This window comes from Nyctereutes procyonoides, unplaced genomic scaffold, assembly GCF_905146905.1.
Source record: "Nyctereutes procyonoides isolate TBG_1078 unplaced genomic scaffold, NYPRO_anot_genome, whole genome shotgun sequence".
NCBI lineage: Eukaryota > Metazoa > Chordata > Mammalia > Carnivora > Canidae > Nyctereutes > Nyctereutes procyonoides.
The window spans coordinates 5,777,182-5,794,841 of NW_026575131.1; the positions used below are offsets into that span (position 1 = coordinate 5,777,182).

At 49.4% G+C, this 17,660-nt stretch overlaps 1 protein-coding gene across 1 annotated transcript in view; it reads right to left on the reverse strand.

The window, feature by feature from the left end:
- The window catches only part of CAND2 (cullin associated and neddylation dissociated 2 (putative)), a 33,002-nt gene extending 21,256 nt beyond the window's left edge, over positions 1–11,746 (reverse strand). The window contains exons 1-4 of the mRNA XM_055343541.1: positions 11,628–11,746; positions 5,834–5,977; positions 2,401–2,555; positions 1,605–1,728 (exon numbers count right to left, since the gene is read on the reverse strand). Of these exons, the coding sequence (XP_055199516.1) occupies positions 1,605–1,728; positions 2,401–2,555; positions 5,834–5,977; positions 11,628–11,695 (491 nt within the window). The 5' untranslated portion in view covers positions 11,696–11,746. The remainder of the gene's footprint in view (positions 1–1,604; positions 1,729–2,400; positions 2,556–5,833; positions 5,978–11,627) is intronic.
- Between the last annotated feature and the right edge of the window lie 5,914 nt (positions 11,747–17,660).

Below are 17,660 nucleotides of genomic sequence, written 5' to 3' on the forward strand. Positions count from 1 at the left end.
GAGAAGGGACTTTCTCAAGACCACTCAGCCAAGAAATACAAGGCCAGGACTTGAATCCAGACTTCCAGGTTGCCAGCCTGGAACCTGGCCTGATGGTAATGGGACGTGGGGCTGATTTCCTGGGAGTCTGGGTTTTGCTAGGCACGCTCTACACACACACACACACACACACACACACACACACACACACACACACACACACGCCCTGTTAGTCTATTCCCTTCACTGAGACCACAGTGGTCTCACTGACCTCTGACCCGGTCAACCCTCTGCCTAAACTCCTTCAATGGCTCTCCCATATCCAGCCCAGCTCTCTCCTGGATTTCATCTCTTTCTTTGTTCCCCTGCTATGTCACAGGGCCTGCACTGGAAGCTCCGGTGAGATTAGACTGACCCTGGAGCCTGCCCTCCTGGAGTCTTTGGTGGACTGGGTGCCTCCCAGATACCTCATATTCAACATGCCCAAAATGAATCCATCACCTTCCTCCCCACGCCCCTGCTCCTGCCTCCAGAGTGCACCCCAGCACAGCCAATGGCCCTGTGTCTGTGTCCCCGGTTAGTAAAGCCAGACCCTGGGGTCATCTTTGAGTCTTTGCCCTTCACCCACTCCCAAGTCCTGTTGAGTCTATCTCCTAAAGAGAACCTGAGTTTCTGCCTCCAGAAGCTTCCTAAGCAGTGTCCCTGACCATTCATCCCCTCCCATCTACCATGCATACTGCAGATAGGAAGAGGAGTCTGATACACACAGAGAGGCACAAGGCATTCCTGGACCCCTGCCCTGAACCCCATCCCCACTCCTCACACATCCAGTGTAATCTTTAGCCACCCACCCTCAGTTCTTGCTCAGCCCTTGGCCTCATCTCTCCACATTACAATCTAGCACCACACTGTCTCACACAACCCCCAGGATCCATGTCTTCCCCAGCCTGTATCTTCTGGGCTGAGGATATTCTCTCCCTCCAGTGTCACCCCTATGCCTACCCAACCTGGCCAAGTCCTGCCCATCCTTGAAGGCTTAGCTAGCAGGACCCTATCTAGGAAGGTTCCCTACCCCCAGCTGCTCCTCTGAGCTCCTAAAGGCTCTGTTCTTTTTGTTATTCTTATTCCACTTAGATTATGTATCTGTGAGCTCCTCCCTAGGAGGGCCCAAGATCCATCCAATTTCATATTCCCAGCACCAGTTCAGCACCTGATATTTTTCTGGGTCACAGAGCAGGTGTTCAAATCTTGGGAGGTTGAATGAATGGTTTTAAAATGTCCAGTGCAATTTAAAGCAAGGCCCAGCTATACTAGCCCAAAAGAAGAAAAAGAGAAAGAAGAGGGTGAAGGACAGGATGAACACCTACAGGCTTTGGGGCTTGGAGAGACCTGAATTCACACCCCAGGTTTTGCTATTTATTGTTAAGTGGGAAGGGCTTGGGTAGGACTCTGAGATGACAGAATTATGATGAAGGATTTCTCCTTCACAGCGATGCCAGGACAATCAAGGAGCACCAAGCACAGAGCCTGGTGTGCATTAAATGCTGGCTCTGAGGATTTGAATCCCTCTCTGTCCCCTTATCGCCCACCCTCAGTCCTCCTTGCCCAGGGTGGGCCTCCCCTACCTGCTCAGCATGTCAGAGAGGATGTCCAGGGCTTCCAACTGCACAGCCACGTCCTCTTGCTGCGCGATGGCACTGGTGAGCTGGCCGGTGATCTTCCGGCACACATTGGTAGCCAGGCCAGAGCCTATACAGAGCACAAGGATGGCACAGTGAGGACATAGGGCTGGCCTCCACCTGTGGTCAGCCTCTGCTCTCATAATACTTCTGAGCCTATATCCCTGAGAATCCAGCTGACCCTGGTCTCAAGTGGTCCAAGGTATGACCCAGAGTACATCTGAACTAGACAGATCAAGAGACTGAGGAACTGATGGCTGACTCAGCCCACACCCAGTCCCTCTGCCTTCCACCTTCTAACTAGGGAGGCAGGAAAAGCTCCTGTCCTAGACTCCCTTGCTGCTAGCAGGGGCCGGTGAAATATGTAGGTAGAAGTCTTCTGACAGCTTCTGGGGAAATATGTGCTTTTCTTATAAAGGACAAAAAGCATAAGCAGAGACCTCACCCCTCTCCTAACGGAGCTGCTACATGAATTGCTGCAAAAATGGAATGGCTGATCCCTTTGGAATTATACGAGGAAAGCAACCCTGTACTCCTTCAAGCTATCATTAATTAGATTTTGTTACTTACAACTCAAGCATTCCTGGCACAGAGCCTTGAACTTAAAGCGATCTGGGTCTGAATTCTCTGCCGCTTACTAGCCGGCTGGCCTTAGGTATGTCCCTTCACCTCTCTGAGCCCGTTTCTTTAATCATAAAGTAGCACAAATAATGATAGTGCCTAATCCCTGGGACCCGGGTACCTGTGGCTGCAGGGGGGAGCTCCGAGAGGACAGTCTTGAGGCCAATGCCAGCGATGTCTCGGAGCTGCTCCTTATCAGACCGCATGTTGGCACAGAGGGCATCCACGATGGTCTCCACCTGGTACTCCTTCACTTTGCCCACCAGAGGACCCAGGCTGAGCAGGGAGGGAAGGAGGGTGTCCAAAAGCCCCAGGCTCAACCTGAGTCATGATGCTCCTTACGTCTCCTCAGGCCCATGGAACCCACGTGTGCTGAGGAAAAGGCGCCATGTGGACAGGGGACTCTCTATTTTGCTAGAAAGAGAGGAACCCTCTGGCTCTGCCAACATCATTCCTGGCACCTCCCAAACCTGCACCTCCTCCTGGGTTTTGCATGTCAGTATATGGCCAAACCCTTGATCCCAGTAACCTCAGCTGGAAACCAAGGAATGCCTAAGAGCCTTGGTTCTCAAACTTGAACATGTACCAGAATCCTCTTGGAGGGCTTGTTAGAACAAACCTCTGGGCCCCACCCCAGATTTTCAGATTCAGAAGGCCTAAGAATTTAAATTTCTAGCAAGTTCTCAGTAGATGCTGATACTGGTGGTCCAGGGACCACACTTTGAGAACTTCTGATTTTAGTCACATATCCGCTTCATGAGTATCACCAGTATCACCTGGAACTTGTCAGAAATGCAGAATCTCATGTCCTACCCTAGAGCTACCAAACCAGAATCTTCAGTTCAACAAAGGCCCCAGATGATCTGAATCTACATTAAAGCTTAAAAATAGCTATTTTTAATAGCTAATTTTGTGCATTGCCATTACCTGGGTGCTAGCCCCAGAGACTCTGAGTTAATTGGTTTTCAGGTGTGGCCTGGACATTGGGAATTTTGTTTTTTGTTTCTAATTCCCTAGGTGATTCTAACATGCAGTTAAGGTTCTGAGATGTTGGTGTGCATTAGAATGCTGATTCCCAGGTGCTACCTTCTTATCTGCCCTCCACAGACTCCTCTCCACCCCTCCTGCTCCTCCTGAGTCTGAATCCCTGGTGGGAAATACAGAGCTATAACAAGGGTCCCAAGGAACCACAATGCATCCCATTTTGCAATCTATGGCTCTCTTTAGACGTTTTTTTCCATCAACTCTTCTAAGTACTCATGGGGTCCCCCTTTCTACCTCTTATAGTTCCTGAGTGGTGTGTAGTGCCCTCAGGAGAGTTCTGGAAATTTATGGAGGCCTTTTTTGGTCATAAATAATAAGATGTCACTTCTGGCTTTTATTTGGGGGCGGGAATGTGCATGGGGCTGGAAAAGACAATACTGCAAAACAAAATGTTCCATGTCTTGGGATTCACATAGGAAAAAAAAAATCTTTCCATAATTATCTGAGTCTAAAATCTAATTTCAATTTACACGTAAAAACAAAGTACTTTTTACACTATTTTATTATATGCTAAATTTTCCAAGAATGTAACTATCATGTAAATTGAAGGAAGATTGTACTTTGTTTTCTGGCAAACTACCATGAGATGTTCACCGTTTCAGAAAAATCTCATCACTAATTCAGAAAATCAGCACCAGGATGTCTGGGTGGCTCAGTGGTTGAGCGTTTGCCTTAGGCTCAGGTCATGATCCTGGGGTCCTGGGATAAGTCCTGCATCAGGCTCCCCACAGGGAGCCTGCTTCTTCCTCTGCCTATGTCTCTGCCTCTCTCTCTATGTGTTTTTCATGAATAAATAAATAAAATCTTGGAAAGAAAAGAAAATATAATCAGCACCACAGTGCTGCTTGTGGTAGCTGAGCCTCCATCATCCATACCTGCCTCTACCTCCAATTGCCACAGCACCCACAGTGAACCTACGTTTAGTGCAGGCATCTCATGACTTTATTATCACTTCAGTCAATGTTCCAATTACATACTAGAACACATACTACCATACTATTGGTTATGTTAGTGGGAAATCGCCATCTACTCTAGCTCTACTGCATGGCGAGACAGATGCTTCCAGACTACAAACATGACCATGTCACATCCCTGCATAAAACTCTACTGAATTCCCTCTGCTCTTAGGATCAAGTCGAAATTCATTAAGACAGCCCAGAATGCCTGGGCCCAGCTCACAGAGTACTGTTCCACAGGCAATGCCCCAATTCTGTTGACTGTTGACCCCTGCCATTCCTCAGTCCTCCAGCCTCCCACAGGTGTGTCCTGCACATACCTCACCTTGCTTATTTATTTATTTAAGATTTTATTTATTGGGGGTGCGTGGGTAGCTCAGTCAGTTTAGTGTCTGCCTTCAGCTCAGGTCATGATCTTGGGGTTCTGGGATCAGATTGAGCTCCATGGAGCCCTGTGTCGTATTGGGCACCGCTCAGTAGAGTCTGCTTCTCCCTCTCCCTTTGCACCTCCCCGCATTCATGCTCTTTCTCTCTCTCAAATAAATAAATTTTTAAAAAAAAATTTATTTACTGGGGCACCCAGGTGGCTCAGTGGTTCAGCATCTGCCTTTGGCTCAGGTCATGATCCTGGGGTCTTGGGATCGAGTCCTGCATCAAGCTCCCCTCAGGGGGTCTGTTTCTCCCTCTGCCTATGTCTCTGCCTCTCTCTGTGTGTCTCTCATGAATAGATGGATACAATCTTAAAAATTTTATTTATTTGTTTGTTTGTTTGTTTATTTATTTATTTATGAGACGGACCACATGCACGAGTGGGGGCAGACTCTCCACTGAGTGGGGAGCCCAGACATGTTGCGGGGGGTGGTCCCAGGATCCTGAGACCATGATTTCAGCCTAAGGCAGATGCTTAACCAACTGAGCCACCCAGACATCCCTCATCTTGCCTTTTTAGCTTTAAAGGTAACTGGCCAAGGTCTTAGGACTGCAACCTCATGGTAACCTCATGGTATCTAGAGCAAAGGCTTTTGGGGCCCTCCATCCCTTCAGCCCTCACCACTCCTTTTGCACACCAGCGTGACCTTCCAGCTGCCAGCACCTGCATCTACACCTGAAGGCTTTCTCTGGCTGGAGGGGTCATGAATACATAACCTTCCATCCTACCCTGGGAGCAGCCCTCAACCAGACTGGCAGCCTGCTGGTGGAACACTCCACAAGCCATGTCCTACGCTGTGCCCCAAAGGTCCCCAGTAGGATTAAGCTCCACTTGCCCACAGCAGTAACTTGCTTGATGTTTCACATGTCATTGGCTATCTTACTTCCCTATCTCATTGCTCAATTTTCCTACTGGAGCTCTTTGAGATCACTTCCCAAACTTATACTTGCATCCCTGTGACTGGGTCTACTTCTGAACGGATCCAGACCAAGGCACTAACTCCTCTGGGGCTTCAAGAGCTGCTCAGCAGCTACTCTCTCAGACACTGCACCCCAAAGGGGCAGGGGCCCCTGGGGTCCTCTCACACCTGGCCTTGCCCCGTCCCCACCAGGGCCAACACTCACCACTTGACGGCCAGGTTCTGCACTTCACCGTTCTTGTCCTCCAGGAGTCTGAGCAGCATCTTCACCACTTTGCGCTCACTGTCCTCGTCCAACTGGATGGAGTCCTTCTGCAGCTCCGACATCAGGTCACTGGTGGCCATGAACCTGGGCAGGAGGGCAGAGGAGGATTACTGAGCAGCTACTGGGCTCCTGTATTTTGGGCAGTATCTTAGAATTCCCCCAGAAGCAGACCTTGATACAAAGATTCAAGGGCAAGTAGATTATCTGGGCTGGAGGTGGGATCGGGCCATCACCAAGAGACCCACATGTGAGATACCAACTGCCACATCGTGGCAGGCTAGGAATAGTACAGCACACTGGCTAAAGGCTGAGCCTTTGAGTTTGGTGGCTCCTGCTTCCACCACTTATGGAAATGCCAACTTGGGCAAGTCGCTTCACCTCTCTGAGCCCTCATTTACTTGTCAGAAAAATGGGGATGAGAACAGCACCTGTGTTGGGGGGTTGCACAGAAGTTAAAATAATGTATGTGATGCGCTGAGCATACAGTGAGCACTCAGTAAGTAGCACCACCATTATTATAATGGCACGTTACGTCATTCACCTCTTGTCCATGCTAGAAGGTCAAATAGACACCTCTCTAACAGACAGGTGGAGTGGGGCTAGCCACCCCTACCTTAGAGAACCCATTCAGTCCCTGCCTTTAGACCAGTGGTTAAAGACCAGTGGTTAGACCAGTTTGGTTTGCCACCAAACTGTAGGTGGCATCAGAATCACCTACAGGGTTTATTAGACATTGCTGGGCCCCACCCCCCAAGGTTTCTGGAATCAGATCTGAGCCAGATGCCCTAGAATTTGCATTTCTAATAAGTTCCTGAGGGGCACGGACGATACCCTGAGAACTCCTGCCCTCGGCCATGCTGATGGGCCACAAGCATAACTTAGACACTGATGTCAACAGCTGACCAGTCCCCAACCATGGCTCCCTGACCCTGAGGTGGTCATCAGAGCCAAGTGCTGCCCATGACAGGTGGCCAGACCCATGTGGCTTGATCCATGTCCTGAGGATTGAAATTACGGTGGGATTATGAACAGGAAGGCCATGAGCTAGGGCTGCAGGAGCATGATGGTTCCTGCCAAGATTAAGAGGGCAGAGCAGCCTTAAACTGGCAGCCCTCAGCTGTGCCCACCTTGCAGGTGTTTTTCAAAAATTCAATTTATCAACATTTAGAAACTGGAAAAGTTGATGTAAAAGTTCTAATTCCCAGATTCTCTTGAAAATAGAATTTTTTAAAAAGATTTTATTTATTTATTTGAGAGAGAGTGCAAACGATGGGGGAAAGGCAGAGGGGGAAGAAGTAGGCTCCCCGATGAGCAGGGAACCCAACATGGGGCTCGATCCCAGGACCCCAGGATCATGACCTGAAGGCAGACGTTTAACCGACTGAGCCACCCAGGTGCCCTGAAAATAGTCTTTGAATACAACTGGGCCAACATCCCCTGGTGACAATAACTGGCTGGTCAAAGCATGGCTGCCCTCAGCAGGTAGGACACTATCTCCAATTGAGTAGGTTCCCATGAGGCCCACTGCACCCATTCACTGGGTCCTGTAGGGACTTGAGAGGAGAGACCGGAGGGGAATGCTGGAGCAGCAAGGAGAGATACGGCAAAGTTAGGGCCAGAGAGTGGCAGCCCCAGAGGAAGCCTCCAGGTTTTGCTGACCCACCAGGCCACCCTGCCTCCTCATACCAGCCTTGCTTTTGGGCTTGACCTCGCTCTACTAACAAGAGCCCTACCAGCTCCTCCCAAGCCTCCTGTGGCAAAGTCGATCACAGTCAGGAGTCCAGTCTCATCTCTGCAAGCTCAGACCTGCTGCTTGATGTCATGAGGAGACCCAAGCACCCTGGTACCAAGAGGGCACTTGTCGATGTCACTGCTGTTTATTTTTAACAGCTGGGATTAGCCTCACGCTGCTGAGAGAGGGAAGGAGACTGGGCTGGAGGTCAGGAGGGAATGGGGGCTGACTGTGCCCACCTCTGGGCCTGGTCATCACAGGAGAAGCAGCCAAGGTAAGGTGAAGGAGGAGGTTTGCATCTGAGCCAGGCCATGGCCTAGGTCTGCCCAGCTGCAGGGACATTCTGAGACAGCAGGCAGGGTCTCTAAACTGCATTTCTACGGCAGTTCATGGAGACCCAGCTCGGTCTGGTACTGTGTTCCTTTGACCAAGATGAGCTTCCTGTCACTGTCTTTCTTCTCTGTTGAACTCCTATTCAATTGTCAAGGACCCAGCTCAAATGTCCTAGCCTCAGGAATGACTCTTCTGACCACCTTGCCCTACCCCCAACCCACACTCTCTAATCACACCTGGTTCCCCTGGATAAGATTCTCTCAGAGCACTCTGCATTCCTCATCAGAACACTCTTCAAAGTGCACTGTCAGCTTGGTTAGCAGTGTGTCTCCTTATTAGAATATGAACTCACAGGGGCCCATCAGGTTCATCCCTGGGACTCCAGACCCAGCAAAGAACAGGTCTGGAGAGGGCCTGGAAGGTAGGGTGAGGGCAGGAGGAGAGGCAAGGGAAGAGCCAGCCCTTAACAGCCAAGCAGCTGTGGAAACCCAAACTCAGAAACCAGCCCCTCTGAGATATGCCTCAGCATTTCAGACACCCCCGAGTTCCTGCAAATAACCAGCTCTCAGAGAAAGAAAGCTGTATTATGCCTTTGTACGTGGTGGTGGCAGTGGGGGCAGTGGGGCAATTACAGCAAAGCATGTAATTTGGTAGATAAGACCTTGAGCACTAAGTTTGGCTTTTTTTTTTTTCCTTAAGATTTATTTATTTATTTTAGAGAGAGAGAGTACGAGCAGGGAGAGGGGCGGAAGGGGAGAGGGAGAGAGAATCTCAATCAGACTCTACACACAGCGCAGAACCTGACACAAAGCTCCATCCCCGTGACCCTGAGATCGTGACCTGAGCCGAAATCAAGAGTCTGATGCTTAATCGACTGAGCCACCCAGACGCCCCTGAAGTTTGGCTTTCAGTAAATATATAGGTCTTGCCACCTATGAACTGGGTGATCTTGGGCAACTGACGCCTGAGTCTCAGTTTTCCACCTATGAAATGAGAATTTTCTTTGCCCCACCTCATAATATCTTTGGGAGATTTCAATAGGACAACCAGGTCTTACCATGAGGCAGATGGGGAAACCAGGCCCAGAGGGGCTGCAGGAACTGCCCAAGGTCACACAGTAAGTTGGGAGGAGACTCAGCACACCAGTCAGGTCTCCTGGTTTCTCAACAATTACTACTGTGTTTTTGAAAAATGATTTCGGAATTCCTCGGAGAGCCCCCATTTATCCATATGGTTGCTGGAGTCTTGAGTGGGAACTGAGCAGCCTCCTACCCACAGAGAGACAACAGGGATCAACAGCTTTCTTGACCCTACCTGGGACCCCCACTTGCAGTCACCACCTGCCTCCGGAAGCCAGAGGGCATGGTTTCAGTTTCATTCCAGAGAAACCCTAGAGGCAACTCAGCTGAAACACTTAGCCACATGGGCACCTGGACAGTTGGTCAGCAGGACCCAGCCTTCCTGGTATTTGGACTTTAAAAATAGATACCATTCTCATATGCTTGGGGTGGTTTTAAGTGTTCTCCAGCAGAGCAGGCTGAAAGGGCTGCTCAGGCTCTAGTTGGCAGGACCAACTCCCTCTTCTGGAGACGTGGACCTGGGGACCAAGAGACAGGGGTGCAAATCCCCTCAGCCACTAACTGGCTATGTGACCTTGGGCAAGTCTCTCCGAGCCTCTGGAGAACAGGAAGGACAATCACTAGCACCCCAGCAGCTGGGTAGACTGAATAAGACTGCACAGCAGGGAATATGGCAGCCAGAAAACACTCACTGAGCACCTCCTGTGTACCCAGAACAGGCTCTGGGATGCAAAAAGGAAGCACACAGTTCTGCTGCTGGGGTTCTGAGGATCTCAGGGCTAGAAGTTAGATGCAGTTAGAAATATGAGGTGGGGGATGCCTGGGTGGCTCAGTGGTTGAGCGCCTGCCTTCGGCTCAGGTCATGATCCCAGAGTCCCAGGATTGAGTCCCACATCGGGCTCCCCGCGGGGATCCTGCCTCTCCCTCTGCCTATGTGTCTGCCTCTCTCTTTGTGTCTCTCACGAATAAATAAATAAAATCAAAAGAAAGAAAGAAAGAGAAAGAAAGAAAGGAAGAAGAAAGGAATAAGAAAGGAAGAAGGAAGGAAGGAGGAAGGAAGGAAGGAAGAAAGGAAAAGAAAGAAAAGAAAAGAAAAGAAAAGAAAAGAAAAGAGAAAAGAAAAGAAAAGAAAAGAAAAGAAAAGAAAAGAAAGAAAGAAAAGAAAAGAAAGAAAAGAAACAGGGGAGGTGCCCAACCCTGCCTGGATGTCAGGAGGCATCCCAAAGAGGTGACAAATGAGTAGGAGCTACCCAGGTGGAAGGAGGAAATGAAGAGGGGTGAGGGGTTGTAGTAAGGAATGGGGAAGAGGGCAGGGCAGATTTCTGATGTGCATGGAACCGAAAGTGTCAATTTATTAAGCACCTATCTGGTGCCAGCCGCTGATCTAAGCATCGCACTTGTATTACCTCTTTTCAAACTCGCACCAACCCCCTGAGGCCCGTTCTCTTATGAGCCCATCTTACAGAAACACGAACAGTAGGTGGTTGGGGGCGGCATCTGAATCCAGTGCAGTGGTTCTAAAGCTCTCCTAGAGGCTCCCCGGGGGTGCTGAGGACCAGGAGCGGGGAGTCTCCATCTCACTTGTCAGAGGGCTGGCTCAGATGGTCTCGCTAAGATCTCAGCCCCTGTGTTAAGACTGGCCTAGATTCGGACCCCACATCCTCCACGTCATAGCTCTGTGACTGCAACTGGCCCCTCGGTGACTCTGAGCCTTGCTTTCCCCATCTGTGAACTGGGGATGAAGTGCCAGGCTGTTTAGTAAGGGGGCTATGTTCGTTTCTGTGGGCTCCCAGGGGCCAGAGCTGGCGGTGTGACCAGAGCCAATCCCATCGCTGCCCCCCACACACCCCTCACACCGCAGGCCTCAGTCTCCCCCTGAGGATGACAGGGTTGGAGGAGAGGTTTCCTCCATCCTTTCCTGCTCTGTTCGGGTGTGGCTCAGAGGGGAACAAAGAGAAGGGGAGTGGTACCCAAAAGCTAAAAGCCCCCACCCCAACCAACCAGAGCCTACGGGTGCCTGAAAAGCCACTCGGCGGCGGCGGCGCAGCCCCTCCAGGGGAGGGCAGGGGAGAGGAAGGGAGGGGGGCGGGGGTCCCGACGGAGCGCGGGCTGGAGGCCGGAGGCGACTTTGAGGAGGGGGAGGGCGGAGCTGAGGGTGCAGAGGGCGCCGCGGGTAGCGGTGTCGGGGTCGTGGGCCCGGGAAGGGGCTGGGTTTCGGTGCCGGGAAGAAGAGGCGGGCGCTGGGATCCCCAAGGGGGGCCGAGGGCTTCACCGCGGGTTGGGGTGCGGGGCCCGGGCCAGGAGGAGAGAGGGAAGGCAGAGGGAGGCGGGAGGGGAGGGGCTGGGGCTCCGACCCGGCAAACTGAGGCCGGGCCGAGGAGCTCACCGCGGCAGGCGCGCAGGGCGGCGACGGGGGGCGCAGGGGGGCGCAGGGCGGCGACGGGGGGCGCGAGGAGCGCGGGGGCGAGGGGGTGCGGCCGGCCACGCCGAGGGGCAGGGGCGGCACGTGGGGGACGGGCGGGCGCGGCGGGGGGCGCGGGAGGCGCGGGCTCCGGTGGGAGGCGGGGACCCGGGCGGCGGCGGGGCGCACCTGAAGTCCTTGTCGCTGGACGTCATCTTCTCCAGGAGGCTGGAGACATGGAAGGCGGCGGTGCTCATGGTGGCTGCGCGCCGCGGGGCCGCCGGCGGGAGCGAATATGGCGGCGCGGGCGCCCCCTCCCCCGCCTCGCGGCGCGGGCTGCGCTCACCGGACAGAAATAGCAGCCCCCGCCCCGCCCGGGTGGCGCCGCGCTCGCGCCTCGGCCGGGGCCGCCGCGGGAGGCGGAAGGGGGCCTGCGAGAGGCTCTGCGCGCTCGCCCCGGGCCCGGCCGCCGGCCGCCGGCCTACGTTCGTGGCGCGGCGCCGGCTTGCACACCCCCGGGGACGGGGAGGTCACTACCTCTCACCGGGGACCGCCTCCCTGTGACTCCTGGGGGTCCCGACCCCGGCTGCGTGGCGCGCGCACGGGATCGGAGAGTCTCAGGTTCGAATCCCACTTCCCCGCGTTCCCCTGTGGCGTAGCCTGGGCCAAGGGGCTTTACGTCTCTGAGCCTCAGCGTTTTCATAGGTAGCGGTTCACGAAGCAGGAGCTGCTATTAGTGTAGGTCAAGCCAAAGCGCTTCCACCTCCACCCCACATCTCATGCTGGCCTGCCTCGGAGACGGGCAGGATCTGAAGACTGTACCCGGTCACCAGGCCCCCTGCTTGCCACCTCCAACCCTCGAGCCACGGGACCAGTTTCTTCATTTTACAGAGATGCAGCTGAGACCCAGAGAGGCAGAGACTTACTAAAAGTGGAACAGCCCAGGGGATCCGGGATGCAGTCAGGACTGACCCTAGATCCCTCAATGCCTTGGGCAACAATCCTTACGTGAAGCTCTCCACACCTTCTTCACAGGACTGGAAGATGTGTAGGAGCACAGAAGAGCCCTGTGCCTCTCTACGTAGCCAGGAAGCTCCTGGCTCTTAAGAAAGGGAATAGCATGTGCTTTGCGGCAAAACAATCCTGGATTCAAATCCCTACTAGGCTGATTCCTGGCTGTGTGACCTTGGGATAATAACACAACCTCTCTAGACTGTTTTCCTCACCCAAAGATGAAGATTAGAAATATCTTTATAACACACTTATTGGGTAGCCGGGTTCTAGACCGGTGCTGTCCAACAGAATTTTCTTCAATGTTGGAAATTTTCTTTTGTGAAGGCCAGTTAGCTCAATTGGTTAGAGCATAGTGCTCAGAAACCGAGATCTGGAGCTGGGCATGCTCATTGCTTGCCATGTCCTTTCTTCTAGGTGCTCTCTGCAGACAGAGTTGTGAAATATATGTATGTCTACTAATCCCCATATACACACATTGATCTATATGCTATGGTCTGAATGTTTGCATCTCCCCAAAATCATGTGTTGAAATCCTACCCCCCAAAGTGATGGTATAAGGAGGTAAGGACCTTAGGAGGTGATCAGGTCATGAAGGCAGAGCCCTCATGAATGAGATTAGTGTGCCTTATGAAAGAGACCCCAGTATGGAGTTGCTATGTTGTACACCTGAAACTAATGTAACATTGTATGTCAACTATATTTCAATAAAAAATAAAATAAAATAGGAGCACCTGGGTGGCTCAGTCAGTTGGGTGTCAGACTCTTGGTTTCAACTCAGGTCATGATCTCATGGGTTGTGGAGTCAAGCCCCATGTCTGAGCTCCATGCTCAGTAGGGAGTCTGTTTCAAACATTCTCCCCCTCTGAGTGCCCCTCTACCCACTCACCCTCTAACTCTCTCTAAAATAAATAAATCTTTAAAAAGATATATAGGGACACCTGGGTGGCACAGTACGTCTCTTGGTTTTGGCTCAGGTCGTGATCTCAGGGTCATGAAATGGAGCCCTACATCAGGCTCCATGCTCAGCGCTGAATCTGCTAGGACTCTCTCTCTCTCTCTCTCTCTCTCTCTCTCTCTCAAATAAATAAATAAATCTTTAGCAAACAGGGACACCTGGGTGGCTCAGCAGTTGACATCTGCCTCTGGCTCAGGGCATGATCCTGGTACCGGGATCCAGTCCCACGTCAGGCTCCCCACCGGGAGCCTGCTTCTCCCTCTGCCTATGTGTCTCTTCCTCTCTCTCTGTGTATCTCATGAATAAATAAATAAAATCTTAAAAAAAAAAACTCTTTAGCAAACAAATAAATAAAATCAATAAAAGAGACCTCAGAAAGATCCCTCACCCCTTCTACTGTAGGCGGACTCAGTGAATATGGCTGTCCCTGAACCAGGAAGCAGGCTCTCACCAGACACTAAATCTGCTAGTGCCTTGATCTTTGACTTCCCAGCCTCCAGAACTGTGAGAAATAAATTTCTCTTGTTTAGAAGCCACCCAGTGTATGGTATTTTGTTATAGCAACCCTAATGGACTAAGACATTGTATTTATAATAAACACCATGAGTTCATACTGATGTGATTTCAATCCATCACCACAGGCAGGGTTCATTCTAGCCTCCCTTTCCTTTTTTTTTCTTCTTTTTTAAAAAAATTTAGATTGAGGTATAATTGGCATATAACATGTTGATTTCAGGTGTAGAACATAATGATTCAATATTTGTTTACATTGCAAAATAAGCACCACAAGTCTTAACATCTGTCCCAATACATAGTTACAGAAAAAATTTTTTTCTCATGACAAGAACTCTTAAGATCTACTCTCTGAGCAATCTTCAAATATGCAATACAGTATTATTAACTGTGGTCACCAAGCTGTATGTTATATTCCCATGACGTATTTATTTTATAACCAGAAGTTTTTTATCTTTTGATCACCTTTGCTTGTTTCTCCTACCTCCCTAGGCACCCTGCCTCTGGCAACCACCAGTCTGTTCTCTGTATCTGTGAACTCAGTCTTCCAGGGCTAATGATTTCTGTGTGCGAACCCACTAAGCTGGTTATTCAGGAAAGTCAAAAGGCTGCTCCAGTGACAAACGCGTCATCCCCTGGGAGGCAGAGCTGACACCTAATAGAGTGAGCAGTACAATAGGTGCCTTCCCCCTTTCCCTATATGTAACTTCTTTCTTTGACAGTAATAAATGTTTCTCTTGGGATGCCTGGGTAGCTCAGTGGTTGAGCGTCTGCCTTTAGCTTAGGTCATGATCCCAGGGTCCCGGGATCGAGTCCTGCATCAGGCTCCCCGCAGGGAGCCTGTTTCTCTCTCTGTCTCTGCCTCTGTGTTTCTCATAAATAAATAAATAAATAAAATATTTTTTTTTAAATGTTGTTATTGGGGACCCCGGGTGGCCCAGCGGTTTAGTGCCTCCTTCAGCCCAGGGCCTGATCCTGGAGACCTAGGTTCGAGTCCCACGTCAGGCTCCCTGCATGGAGCCTGCTTCTCCCTCTGCCTGTGTCTCTGCCTCTCTCTCTCTTCTCTCTCTCTCTCTCTCTCTCTCTCTCTCTCTGTGTCTCTCGTGAATAAATAAAATCTTGAAAATAAAATTTTGCTCTTGGGGGATCCCTGGGTGGCTCAGCGGTTTAGTGCCTGCCTTCAGCCCAGGACATGATCCTGGAGTCCCAGGATCGAGTTCCACAACAGGTTCTCTGCTTCTCCCTCTGCCTGTGTCTCTGCCTCTGTGTGTGTGTGTCTCTCATGAATGAATAATAAAATCTTTAAAAGAAAATGTTGCTCTTGTTACCTATAATGCATTTACTTACTGGTTCAATCCTAGTGTTCTAAAGGAAAACTATTTCTCTACTCATAATACTTCTGACACCAAATGTGTACTTTTTTCCTCACACTATGCAATTCTGACACTACCCATAGTTAGCACAAATGCCAAATATTAAGAGCTTATCTGTACAACACTGTCACCATTTCAGATACCAATTGCAAGTCTGAGCCTCTCATATTTCTGGCCAACTGGCTACAAATCAGGGGTTCCCATGTCCCCCTCCTCAGGTTGACTAATTTACTAGAATGGCCCACAAAATTCAAGGGAAAGTTTACTTATGTTTACTGGTTTATTATAAATATATAAAGGATACAGATGAACAGCCAGATGAAGAGGTACCTAAGGTGAGGTCTAGAAGGGTCCCAAGTACAGAAATTATTGTCTCCATTGAGTTTCGGTCCACCATCCTCCAGGCAGATGGATGTGTTCATCAACCTGTAAGCTCTCCAAACCCCATAGTTTAGGGATTTTTATGGTAGCGTCATCACATAGGCTTATTGATTATTGATTATTGATTATCGACTCAATCTTCAACCTCTTTCCCCAACCCAGAGACTGCAAGTTTCAGGCTTCTACTCATGGCTTGGTCTTTCTGGTGACCAGCCACCATTCTGACACTATCCCAGAGCCCACCAAGACTCACCTCATGACAACAAATGACATTCCTGTCACCCAGGAAATGTCAAGGAATTTAGGAACTCTGTGAGATGCTCCTATCACCATCATGAACTCCAGAAATTATAAGGGTTTTAGGAGCTCTTTGTCGGGAACTGAGAGCAAAGATCAAATATTCATTTCTTATCATGCCATATATACATATACATATACATATCATACATATACATATGCATATACAGTATCTTCAGAATTGCTAACCTTTACTCCTGTGAGAAATTAATTTACTTTTTTCACCTGAGCCATAAATGAGTTCTAACTGGCTCACAAACACGCAAAAAAGCTCAAGAAGAAACAGGATTTAGAGCAAGACTGTAGGGAGTTATGCTCTACCTTCTTGAGGGTAGAGTATCTACTTTTATTATTTTAAATTCTTCTGCACTAGATATTTGTTTATTCTCTCCCATTTATTTATTTACCTAATGATTTATTTATATCAATATGGACCTACGGGTATTTATTTTATACTCTGGGTTATAATCTGGTACTACTTTATTTTGTTGCTCAAATTATTTTAGCTTTGGCCATGGAGAGTTTCAGTTGGTTCTTGTGTCCTTTTGACATACCTTCATCAGCATATGTGTGTGTCTTTAATTAATTGTAACCTACTCCAACAATGAGAAACCTGGCTCCCACCATCAGTCATCCATTTACCTAATTGTTCATTTCCAGTGTAGGTGTATATGTATAAAAATATTAGAATTGTTAACCTGGGGCAGCCAGGGTGGCTCAGCGGTTTAGCGCCACCTTCAGCCCAGGGCCTGATCCTGGAGACCTGGGATCGAGTCCTGCATCAGGCTCCCTGCATGGAACCTGCTTCTCCCTCTGCCTGTGTCTCTGCCTCTCTCTGTGTGTGTTTCTCATGAATAAATAAATAAAATCTTTTAAAAAAATTGTTAACCTGTATCTCCAGAGGAAACAATTTGATCAAGTAGAGTACTATGTATATCTTCTTTTGCCTTTAGTTTTGTGGCTTCCACTCACTTCCAAAGGATTTAGGTCAGCACCCTTCTCCCCCACTCTGTTGGTTGTTGCATACATTTATAATATGGTTAGATCACTTTGTCACATTCTGCATTCCATCCTCGAATCCCCTGACCCTCCTAAATGGTTTTATAAAATTTGAATATATTAAGATTCATCCTTTGTGCTATAAAGTACTGAGTTTCGAGAAATAGTGTCATGTATTCAGTATCATATAGAACAGTTTCATCATCCCAAAAAAAGTCTCTGTGCTCCACTCCTCTTCTTTCTCCTGGATCCATTGAAAGCCACTGATCCTTTTTACAGTATCTATAGCTATGCCTTTTCCAGAATGTCATTTAGGTGGAATTATACAGTGTGTAGCCTTTTCAGATTGGCTCTTTTTTTTTAATTTTAAGAATTTAAAATTCACCATGTCTTTTTGTGGCTCAATAGCTCATTTCTTTTTATTGCTGAACAATATTTGGTTGTATGGATGTACCATAGTTTGTCCATTCACCTATTAAAGGACATCTTTGTTGCTTCCAGCTTTTATTTTATTTTATTTATTTATTTAAAGATTTTACTCATTCATGAGAGACACAGGCAGAGGGAAAAGCAGGCTCCATGCAGGAAGCCCGATGTAGGACCTGATCTCGGGACCTTAGGATCATGCCCTGAGCCAAAGGCAGATGCTCAACCTCTGAGCCACCAAGGTGCCCCATGCTTTCAGTTTTT